General features: G+C 42.7%; 1 protein-coding gene across 4 annotated transcripts in view; it reads right to left on the bottom strand.

The window, feature by feature from the left end:
- aqr (aquarius intron-binding spliceosomal factor) overlaps nucleotides 1–12,015 on the bottom strand; it is a 50,468-nt gene that overhangs the window by 19,003 nt on the left and 19,450 nt on the right. For all 4 annotated transcript variants that reach the window (XM_047610949.1, XM_047610948.1, XM_047610950.1 and 1 more), the window contains exons 23-31: nucleotides 11,838–11,907; nucleotides 10,913–11,023; nucleotides 10,333–10,442; nucleotides 7,029–7,164; nucleotides 5,330–5,539; nucleotides 3,371–3,508; nucleotides 3,211–3,282; nucleotides 2,319–2,506; nucleotides 2,049–2,220 (exon numbers count right to left, since the gene is read on the bottom strand). In XM_047610949.1, the coding sequence (XP_047466905.1) occupies nucleotides 2,049–2,220; nucleotides 2,319–2,506; nucleotides 3,211–3,282; nucleotides 3,371–3,508; nucleotides 5,330–5,539; nucleotides 7,029–7,164; nucleotides 10,333–10,442; nucleotides 10,913–11,023; nucleotides 11,838–11,907 (1,207 nt within the window). The remainder of the gene's footprint in view (nucleotides 1–2,048; nucleotides 2,221–2,318; nucleotides 2,507–3,210; nucleotides 3,283–3,370; nucleotides 3,509–5,329; nucleotides 5,540–7,028; nucleotides 7,165–10,332; nucleotides 10,443–10,912; nucleotides 11,024–11,837; nucleotides 11,908–12,015) is intronic.

Here is a 12,015-nt window from a genome sequence, read left to right as displayed (position 1 = left end):
TGTAAGTAACACTAGGTGTCCTGTTCCAGTTTGGCTGGAATTAAGAAAGTAAATGCCCCACATCGTCCAAAACTTAAGGTCAAGATTTGCCTTTCCCGTAAACCCCCATTTTTCGTTCTGCGTATGAATATATTACAAATACTAATGAGGCTGCTTCAGTTTGGCTGCCAAAAAAGAAAAAAAAAAAAGATGTGAGAACCACAAACATGAACAAACCTTTCTCTCGCACACACAAACTAGGAATAATATCAAAATAGACCTTTAACATTTCCAGCTTTGCCTGCCACGCGTGCATGTTTAATATAAAATCTAATGCCCCGACACCCCGAGAGGAGCTGGTAACTATAACAAGGTCAGACCCGACCTACTGGAGTTTGAGCCAGAGGCCTGAGGCAACGCAGGGACTGTGGAGAGGGTGGGAGGATGAAACAGGGGCAGAACAGCAAAGAGTATAGATACAAGCACATTTAAGGTAATAAGAGGAATAAATCCACGACGACTTGTAAGTAAAGCCCCAACACGTCGATGCTCTTATACAATTTAAAATGTAGCTTGTGAAGCAGAAAATCCACAGCTAACAAGGCTAGTGGCTGAGAAAGGCAATTTTCAAAGAACGGTATATGTGGATTTAGATAAGCATCTTACTCTTCATCTGACAACACTGAAGTACTATTAGTGGGCTGAGACTCGATATGGGAAGTGCTTTAGCAAATGAGGCAAGGAAGCAGGGACAGACTTTTGCACTATGGATTGTCTGTGTACACACACACACACACTCTTATGTATGGTTTGCGCACAGTTTGTGCTAAGCAGTGTTTGTTCAGCAACCACCGGATACAATGGCTCCTCCAGTGTCAAATGTAGCCCTTCTGGTTCCTAGGAAAGTGCGCGCGTGAATGTGTGCGCGTCAGGCATATTGAGTGACGCTGGTAATTCCCTCGAGGAGCCTGAAATTGGCAACGAGCAAATGGAGTTGAGGTTCATGTGACCCGGTGCCTCGAGAAGCGCACATGGTCTGGATTTAAGGAAGAACAATAAGAGGCTTGAGGGACGTGAGCATGCAAAGTGTTGAAAGCGACTGTGGCGGCCATTAAGAAATGCGATATGCTCCGTGGCCGTGCAGGTTATAAGACATACCTTCTATTTGAGATCTTAATCATTAGGCGGGATAGCATTCCCCTGAAGTCAAAGCCTACTGAGTTTCAGGAAATTATGTCTTTATAGTGTAATCTATTTTCTATCTGTGATTCTAGTGTTACATTTCTTGATTAATTAAAAGCTGCATGATTTCTACACATCCTTCAACATTCCCTTAAAATTCTAAATCTGCCTTTGGATAATTCCGCAGTTATAATTGACGCCGACTCCTTTTCTGGTGCGACGCCAAAGCAAACACCCCTATCAACCCTGCTCCCCTCGCCCACACGCAGTCTTGGTGTCTCAGCAATGTCATAATGAAACACAATCTAGCTCCCAGTGTGAAGGGCAAACCCACTGGTCTGTGCTGGGCGCCCAGTGTTAGCTGCAGACTAAGCAGTGATGAATATAACATATGGACTGGCAGCTAAACCTTCAAAGATGAAAAATTAATGAACTGGGGCACAACAACCAATTCAAAGGAAATGGAGGCGTCGCGTAAATATGGTTCTCTGCTCTGTTGGAACAAAGTGTGCATGAGTGTATGAATTCTGCCTGGAAAGAGCCATATATTGTGTGATGAACCGTTTCAGCTGTGAATTGTATGTGTTACAGATAGACTGGATGCTGGTGTTATGTTACTTGGTTTTGACAGTTAACCAAACTGAAGTAATAGCTACTTTATGTTGGCAGCAGGTTTTTACAGTTCTAAACCTTAGTATGAAACTAAAAGTAATACGGTTCTAGTTAGATTTTATAGTACATTAAATATTTTTGTGCATATTGGAAGATCGTAAGCCATGTAAGGGTAAACAGAGGTTTGAATATGAGTGGTGCCTGTTTGCGAGGGAAACTGAAAACGTTTGAATTATTTATATTTATTTTGTGTGCTGTGGTGTTTTACCACTGACCTGATAGAAGTAAGGGTTGGGCTCAGACTCTCCCACCCCATTGAAGTCCTCCACGTTAATGAGCTGGAAGTCGAAGGTCAGGCCAGGGTTGGGCACCTGGAACTCTGGTAGTTGCTGGACATGAGGCAGGTTGCCCAGGTGTTTGTAGCGCCAGTTGTACAAGTTACACAGGCTGTGGGACAGAAAGAAACATTAGGTCACGCTGTTGTTGCTAAAAAGCATTTTAAACGAGGGTGTTATATGAAAAGTGACTGCACCGCCGTGACCCACCTTGCACGTGCGCGGCCCTGTGCGTCCAGGTCTATGGTGGGGACCCCTAGGCGCACGAATCGAGTGAAGAGGGATTGCTCCATGTTGGAGTACTTCTGGAAGGCCATGTTCTTGATGACTGGGGGCAGCTGGTGGTGGTCTCCGATCATGATCCAACGCTTCAGCCTGCTGTAGCCGTCCTCTGGGTTCTACGGAAACAGGAAGAACAAAAGAATACCCCTTGTTATAGAAATACAGATAGTGTGCAAATGCAGTTAATGTAGCTCAAGTGTTACAGCATTAAATGTACCCATAAAGGTAACAGCATTAGACATTAGAATCTAACCACTGTCCACACGCCGTATGCATGCTAACACCTCATCTTATGCAACTTTATTCAGCTTTGATTAGTGACTCGACAATATGATACAGTGTACGTGAAATTGAATCTTGAGCAGAGAATCACATTAGACCCCAGAAGGGAAGCATGAAAGACCACTACAGTATTTTAGTCACGATTACGTCATACCTCCAGATTTCACTAACTGGATGTCGTTTATTTGTACCTTGACCCCAAACAAATCAGATTTTCCAAACAGTGCGAGTCTACACATGATTTAATTACTGAAATAACTGATAATGGGTGGTATGGCAGGATAGTGAGGGAGGGAGGACAAGGAACACAGCCCACTGGTGATGAGAGAAAAAGGGATTCTCCGGGAAGGTTTGCAGGGTAGACCGATGTGCTTAATGATCTCATCTGTACATAGACAGTACAATCTCATGCAATTAGGGGGAACTACAAAAAACAAACACTCTATAACAGCATAAGGGGGAAATCAGTAAGAGCTTAAGAGGGATAGTACTAAAGTAAGGACTAGGCGTGATGTGGGAAGCATAATTTTTATGTTACCTGTAACAGCAGCGGGATGAAGGTCTCGATCTCAAGAATTTGCGCAGCTTCCTCCATCAGGATGTTGTCATACTAATGAAGTGAAACAGCAAGTTAACAGTGAACGACCAACTGCAGCAAGTACAAGTTGAACAAGTTGCGTCGAGTGCGGAAAGCCTACCTTAAAACCCAGCTCCACGAGGTCGTGACGTTTGAGTGCAGCGTGGGTGCAGGTCATGGCGATGATTTTGGCTTCCTTCACCAGCAAATACTTGGAGCGGTCCAGTCCACTCCTCAGGAGCTCAAAAGCCCTGAACTCCTACCAGGGCAGAGGAAGTAGAAAGTGAAAATGAGGAGCTGAATCAAAAAGAATTAGGAAATAAAGACGACTGAAGACATTCTTAAGGGAAATTATGATGCCTTTGGTACAAAAAGGCACGGTTCGATTTTGAGAAATAAAGCCGTTACACCAGGAAAAACTTAATGGTTTATTGTTAATCTAAATGATTTAAGTGAAGCAAAAGTCTAAACAGTTAAATGAGTGTCAAATTCAAGTTCTCTGCTTTTTAATGAAACATATCGTGAACATAATCCCTGTCCTTTCTGCTCTCAATGGAAGTGAGTCTCCTCTTTCCTGGCGATGCATTGATAAAGCGACAAGAGCTCTTCCGTGGGGAGTATAGTGGGTGTAGATTTTCTTACACTGCAATGGAAAATATAGGAACAGTGTTGATCTTAATGCAGATCGTTTCACCCCAGAGTGGCAATATCATATCATTAAAAAAAAACAAAAAACAAAAATAAACACGTTCGAAGGGGAGCCTCACAGGGGGAATACGGCTAAACCAGCATGCTATTTTCAGGTCGCCACACTTACTGTGTAGGGTCAGGAAAAGGGGGAGGAAAGAGTGAAACGAAGGGGATAGTGAGACTCGGACAGCACTGGGGTATAAATATTTGATGTGTTACTATTTTAGCATTAATATTAAACCAATCAAAACGTGCAATATTGATGAGATCTATTTTTAACCCCCGTGGCTCCAGAGTGGTTCAAGTGTGGAAATGAAGACAGCAAGGATTCACAGACGGGAAAAGACAAGAACAAAAATAAGTAAAAAGAAAAAAAAATGTGATAACGTAACAGTAGTACTGCAGTGGAGTAAACAGAAAAACGTCTATACGGGAACCCAGGAGGCACACCGTGTCTCTGTCTGAAAGAATATTCCTATGACAGCTCATTCAAAGCTGCTTTTACGTTTGAAAAGGTAGACGGATGAGTAAATTCAGCAGAACGTTGCGTTATCTACCTTGCACCACTCTTAATGGGCGTACAGATTTCACTGCAGCATGGGTGAGGCTGAGGGAGGAGGGAGAGGCGCTGTGATGCAGTGATACAGAGGCCAGCCAGATAAATCAAGGTCACCACACATGTTGGGATATTACCTCTAGCCAATAACTTCTTTATTGCTTTTCTGAGACCTTCTTGGTGTTCCCATAAATCTGAGATGTTTTGTTATCCCAGTAGAAATAGCGGATGAGCTGAGTAGGAATGTTAACACGTCTGGAGCTGGGTGTTTATAAATGTGGAAAAAAAGGAAAATAAGTATTTAGAGCCTTGATACTTTTGTGGTGGTGTTTATTTTTTCACATGAGGTTGATCAGACGTATCTACAGCCTTGTTAAGTATCTTATATAGTGCTTCACCATAATTGAAGAAACTGAAGGAAAGAGGAACCCGAGGAGGAAGCAAAACCATCCGAAAAGAGACAGTTAGCGTCGGACCAGTCTCTATTAATGTACAACCATCTGTTAGTGTGGTGGTTAGGAAGGCAGTTAGTTGTGCATGAGAGAATGCGCAACACCTGGACACATAGCTGGCAAGTAGTTTGAGAGAAAGACCAGATACAGATGGCAAAGTGTACGTGAGCTTGAGCAAAGAGTGAAAAGGCTATATTCTTCTGTCTAATTTTTGTTTCGCTTTGGTACGGTCAGTGTATTTTTTAGTTTAAAAAGGATGCGTGCTCTAAAAATAAAACTACCTTGCCTTATTGCACTCAGGTAACATCTTTACATCCCGCTGGGCACTGCTTGGCAGTGAGGAAACGAGCGCTGGCACTCAGAATGCACGTGACCCGCTTACCTCCAGCTGGGTGAATATCTTCTTGATGTGGCGGTAGCAGCCCTCCGCGATGTCCATGTCCTCCTCGTACGACCGGCCCTTGAACACGGGTTGGGGTGCGTTGGAAAAGTACTTGTGGAAGGGAAAGTGTGCAGCAACGGCCCCCGCCTCCACTTCCTTGCCGTGTTTGGGCTTGACTTTGCTCATGTACTGTTCCCAGCGAGATATCACCTGTAGCGGAAAAAGCCATTGAATATCCCTCTTCGTATCATCACACAAATACAGCGGCAACTCCTTGAAAAGATCAACACGAAAAAAAATACACCTCCCAGCACACCAAGGAACCACGAGAATGAAGTGTCTCATTTGGACTAAGTATTTATCAACGGCTTTGCTTAGGAAATCATCTTGCATGGGAATGCACAGTGCGCCAGCATCCTGTTAGTCGATGTCCATCAGCTGTTTACCAAAATATTGCATGAGCAAACACAGATCTGCCAGACTCTCAGCTCATACTAAATGGTATATTTGTCTATAACAGACTTTAAGGAGGGAAAAAACACATTGAATAAAAATGAACAAATGAGAACAGATAGCCTCTTCCAGACGTGCCCCTGCTGAGCACCTAATAAACCAGCTTCAACCAAATAGCAGGGTAGCCTCGTTCTATAAATACTCCAGTGGAAAACAACTGTACGGATAGCATTAATGAGACTGCAGGAGGACTCCGGTTTAATTGCATGTTAAGTATCTATACGGGCTATTAGGACCACCATGGAAACCCTAAGTATGTGTACACACTGTATACATGGCTACTATTGATCAGTGACAGCCGCGGGCAAGGTTTCACCAACATCTTGACAGCATTTTCAAATGTTGCAGAGCTATACTGTTGGCTGATCACAGCTAAAACTACACGCTCATTTAAAATGAAGTGTGTGTTGCAAACTCAATCTCTATGAAGGTTCAAAGAGGCATGTGATGCAAGAGACTTCTGGAAAGATGAAAAAAAGTGACTACATGAACGGATCATTGTGGCAGATAATGAGCACAGGATTGAAGCGCTAGACAATTATCTGTTGTAGGATGTCATCTGAACCAAGACTACATCCATGGTATCTTAAAACCATTTATAAAACTCTCGCATCACTTATTAGATGGGCAGTTAAGTGACAAGTACAGCCTGTGCATCTATATGTTACAGATGTCTATTTTAGAACGCTTTCAAGTGAAGAATAAAATTAGGTAACTATGGTATTACTGTCCCTGTCTGGATGCGGATCATAATGAAGTGACAGGAAAAAACACAGAGGGTTAAGACTGTTTCATATTTGCAGTCTAGGCAAAAAGAGCCGGGAGTCTAGGGAACGGAAACTTCAATAATGTCTGTATTTGAGTGGCATGAACGGTCTGAGGAAAAGGACAGACATTACAGAAATCCATTCTAATCAATTCTGAAAGGAAAAAAAATCTCCTGGTTCCCCCTTCCACTCTCCCTCTTTCTCTCTGTGAATCAATATTAAAATCTGAAGACAAATTTCAAGGATGTTTGGAGGCTTTATAGAAGAATGCGGATGCATAGCTGCAAAAATATCCAGAATCTGATAACCCTTTATATAATTTATTTAGAATTGGATATTATGCATAATAATCAAAAAAGTACAAAATCAGGAGCATTATATTTTAACAAAAACACAACCTTGCTTTGTCACAGTCTCACCTGGTAGAGGTAGAAGTGTCCAGCAGTCTCGCAGGTGTAAGACACATCTCCCGGGACATCCAAGCTCTCCTGCAACCTTCCCACCTCTCTGAGGAGCTCCAGTCTTCTGGCTAGGACATAGTTGACTCTGCCATACCTGGAGACAGCACAGTATACTACTTAGTCAAATCATCTAAACAGTTTACCTGAACTACCGACAGTTACAATGACATGCATAAAGTGAAGTAGCAATTCCTACTTCTTGGACATATCCAAACAGACAAGGCAATTAGGATTAGGGATCAACCGATATATCGTCCGGCTGATTGTCGGACTGATATTTGCGTTTTTTACTGGTATCGGCATTGGCTGATGTGCGGGTACATTCGCTGATACATATATATTATTTTTCCCCGACAAGATTTACAGATAGACACATGCACAGGCTGTTGGTGACGATACGAACCCGTGCAGCCCATACATTGCCCCTCCCCCACTAGCAGAATGCTTGCAGTGGGAAAGGGCTTGTGCTCTACCTCTTTTTACCAGTTTATTCCGTACACATAAGAGCGTTAAATATTCATTGAGTTCAATAAATGTTTAAGTTTTTGGTTAAATTGAGACTTGTAACACTTATTATCATTGTGTCATTTTTATCAAGTAACTGGAGGGAGAAAAAAACATTATCGGCTCCAAATATTGGCAGCACATATCAGCTATCGGGCAAGGCCGATGAAAATAAAAAACGGTATCGTATCGGCACAAAAGAAATCAAATTATGAACTGACTCCGGGACAGCAGTATCAGCTTCACGTCAACACTGCTGCTCTCATGAGCCACATCAGCATATACGTGACAGACAGAAACCTCAGAGGTCACATGGACCGATATGACTGTCTTGTGATAACTGACCTCGGTTTGTGGAATTTATTCTGGCGAGTCCACTAATTTACAGAGTTAAATATGTAAACATATTGTTAATATCATTCACTGAACACAGAAGTTGAGGAGGAAATATGACCTTGGATGTACAGAACACTCACATAAGGGTCTATCATGCATCTCTCTAAACAATATTGCTTAAACGCAATTATCAGTGCAATCATCAGAGCCAGGAGAAAACGCACACAGACAGGAAGTAGGAGGAGTTTCAGGGTAATACTAGAGGTGAATACTATTTTTAGAGCCTCTCCAAAGGTTCTCAGTCAGCAGGCGACTCAAAGACGATCACACGGCTCTGCCTGTTTGGCCCGAATAAAATGAAATAATAAAAAAACAAAAAGAGGAATGACCTTGCTGCTGCTCGGGATGACACACCTGTAATTAATTCAGTCTCTCTGATACTGTACACCCCGGAGAACAGTCTGCACCTGTGCTTCAGTTTCCACCTTTTCTTGACACATTTTTTTTTACTTACAACCCGGAGTACACATAATATATAAATATGATCTCTATGCTGTCACCCGGATCTGCTTTAAAAAATCTCATTAAAACGGCACAAAATTCAGCATGAAATGCAAGGAGGCATTGTTAATTGATGCTGCAGCTTCCCCTTTGCTAGGCAGCGAGAGAAGCGTCGCCGTCCATTTTTTATCTCGTACACAGTGTTAATTAAAACTCTCCAGCCCTCTCTCCTCTTGCTGGTGTCAGTGGGGTGGAAGAAGTGTGGAGTCTGCATGTTGTTATGAGGCAGCCAGGCAGGCAGGCGGGAACATATTAAATGCTGCTAGCTAAAGCTCTTTCTTTTATGTCTGTGTTGCTGCATAATTTAAGAAAGTAAGAGACTGCTTTCATGTGCAGACCCCGGTTTTCACAGGGCACTACTCATACTACGGGCACGCTCACACATGGAGATACAGCAAAAGAGAGACATGCATAGGCCCTCCCTTGCCCCCACGGAGGAGCTATAGAATGTAATTTGCTCAGTGCTTCAGATGGATAAGGTGGTAATTAACAATGTAGGCTGTAAGGAAACTTTAAATAGCAATGGCATAAAGATATGCCACTCAGCTATTTATATTCAGGAGCAGGCTAAAAGGCTTTGTTAGTAGGAAAAAAAAAGAAGATGGTTTTGAGTGATTCATTCAACAATTTTGTTAAATTTAGCAGCAGTCATGTAGAAGCGTAAATGTTTGGGGTATCTTGAGATAATCTGTCTTTCTCCAGTCTGTCATGAGTGCCCCTCACCTTCTTTTTTCCCATCTCACTTTGTCTTAGTAGTGAGGACTGAGTCACTAATCCTTGCAGGCATTACCCGCACGCACACAAACGCAGCGGTTGCGAGAGCTGGAAACAACCGAGGCTCCTTTAACACGACTCTGGTGGTTCTTGTCTGAGGCTATTTGTTCTCTGCTTTACCCCCAGTTCTATATGGAGAACAGCATCGCTGTGTGTTGCACATATCCCTCAAACGACTACTACTGTCAAAACACTGTCGGCTTTATTAAGTTATACTCCAGCACTGCCGCCAAACACTCACGTAAGAGGCAATCCCTCCCGACCTGAGCTAAATAAACATTCTAATGGTTACAGAAAGCTGAGATGAAATGTATTTATTCATGTAATTATTTATTTAGTCGTGAATTTATTTATTCCATCACATTATTGTGAATGAATTATTAATTAAATGGCTTTGTGCGTCTGTGAAGAAGGGAAAAGGACATTTCTAAAACCACGTCCTCATTTATCTCGCAACACAGGACCTTAATCATTCATGGCGTTTAATTTGATATGATGAACTTGAATACGGCTGAGGCACGATTTGGAAACTTGGATGAATAAAATAAAGTTTCCTGAATGATCCACTTTCAGTGTTAATTTTTTAAATATTTTCAAGCATATAGTGTTGAGGAGGTAATTACAATCATAGAAATGATGTGATCAGATTTTAACAAATGATTCTAGGCTAGCTCCAGCGGGTCAGTTCTCATGCTCCAGAATAGCGATGTATTAGTAAATCAGGCATGCGCCGCATCTTAGTGCAGAGCTGCAGGGACAGATCCCTTACACTTTGGAAAGGTCTGAGAATCCAACGATGCCTAATGAAGATAAACCAAGACCATGGCCCGGCACATGAGAGTATCGAGTAGCCCTGTCACAATGTTGGCTGAGACTCATTATGTACGTGAGCAGCTGCTTCCACGGGTATGTATGTGTGTGGCCAGTTGCCCCTGCAATGCAGATACGCAGTCAGGTCCGCTCGTTTGCTGAACGCACTTTCACGCATGTATGCGTGAATTCGTGCCGTCTCGGTTTTCTGTTTGTTCAGGTGAGCCTATCTGTGTGCGCGTTTGCCTTCCTTCCACCCGTCGTCTCCCGTCCTCACCTGCTGAAGTCCTTCTCGGTTTCCAGCTCCTCCTCTCCGTGGCCGAGACGCAGAAGGTGGCGTTCGTCGATGTCCAGAGCCATGATCTTTTCAAAGAGCTGGTTCAGAGCCTGATGTGAAATGAGCGGAGAGAACAAGAAAACGCAGTCACGCTTGGAAAGTCTTTTCTTTCACATTTATTATATTTGAGTAAAATGAATTCTGGCATGCTATAAGGTGGTAAACTTCCGTAAGAAAAGCAATGGTCCTGGGGGGCTGCTGCGGTTATTGTCAAGCTACTCTATACTTCTTGTTGATAAGGCTCCTGGCAAACTTCCACCGGTGTACGACAGCAAATAATTTTATGATTAAATACTGGAGGGAGGGGACCAGGGCACCAGGGAGCTTTAAAGGAGCTTAGATTTAAAATTTTTACTCCTTGTTTTGGATATCGCCTGATTAATGGGCAGTTCTGAGCATAAGCTAAAAAATCTCTAGACATCTTGACTGTTATTTGATCCGGGTGTTACAGAAACTTTTTCAGGGATTAGATCTGATTTGGGAAACTTGAGTTTTTGTGTGTGTGTGTGTTTGCACTGACCTGGTTCGAGTGGGTAACTATGAGAGTCCTCTGCTCGGGAAAGTTGTGATAAAGGTTTGAGATGATCTGAACGGCAACATCCGTTTTTCCAGTTCCTGGTGGTCCCACGACCTGAAGACAGAGCATGAAATGGTTTGCATAGAAAGAAATTTTAAGACCGGGAAATAAAACAAGAAGAAATTTAGAAGTGCTCCCCTGCTTGTGCTAGACCTAACCTGCCTCACCGATAGCCCGCCCAGTACACTGCATCCATGTAGGATTTTTCTAGCCTCCCTTTTGTGCTATTAACAATGTTGATGAGACTTCATTAGGTTTCTGTGATAATAAGGCTCATATTCACTGGGCCAAAAAGCACATTTGATTTACTAAATAAATATTCATGAAGCTGGTTGGACTTAGTGAGGGTCTCTCAGGTGAGTAATCTCTGCTAAAAATAGTAAACACAATAACATATTCCAGCATAAATCAGTGCATAATCAGGTCCTCAGTTCCCTTGCATGAAAGCAGGGAGGACCGAGAGGTAGAGTGAGTTTGTTGAGGCTACTAATGATTGTGACACGCGCCAAGAAAGAAGGTTAGAAGGGGTGAGGAGGAAGGCATTCGTGCAGAGTTGTTTTACGACTCTAATCCATATTTACCGCCGCTTGCGACACAAGAAATAACTCCACTGCCGCTGCCAGCTTCCAATCATCACATCAGAATGGAACGTTTGCCACAACGGGGTGTTTCACTACGCTTTACATAACAATAGCACACCGGGGTGAGATGGGTGTGGATGTGCTTAAAGACCTGGTGAATCTGCACATCTAATCTGATATTTCATGTTGACTATTTCAGCGACATTTTAGTAGACATAACATTAAATTTCGCTTGAATAAATTCTTAAAACTTATGAGTATTTTCAACAATGATGTGAAATCCTTACCATGGTCAGTCCTGGCTGCATCCCGGCTCGAATGGCTTCAATCTGAGTAGGAGTGAACTGAATCGTATTCCTGTAATAAATTTAAATCACCGATATCAATAAATCAGGTAATTTGTTTGAGATGCCGAACAGCCTCGACACACACGCAACACATTTGTATTCAAATGGTTTCATTAGT

Source organism: Mugil cephalus, chromosome 17, assembly GCF_022458985.1.
Source record: "Mugil cephalus isolate CIBA_MC_2020 chromosome 17, CIBA_Mcephalus_1.1, whole genome shotgun sequence".
In the NCBI taxonomy this organism is placed as follows: Eukaryota; Metazoa; Chordata; class Actinopteri; order Mugiliformes; family Mugilidae; genus Mugil; species Mugil cephalus.
The sequence above is the reverse complement of the archived record's forward strand: the minus strand, read 5'-3'. Positions and strand labels throughout refer to the sequence as shown.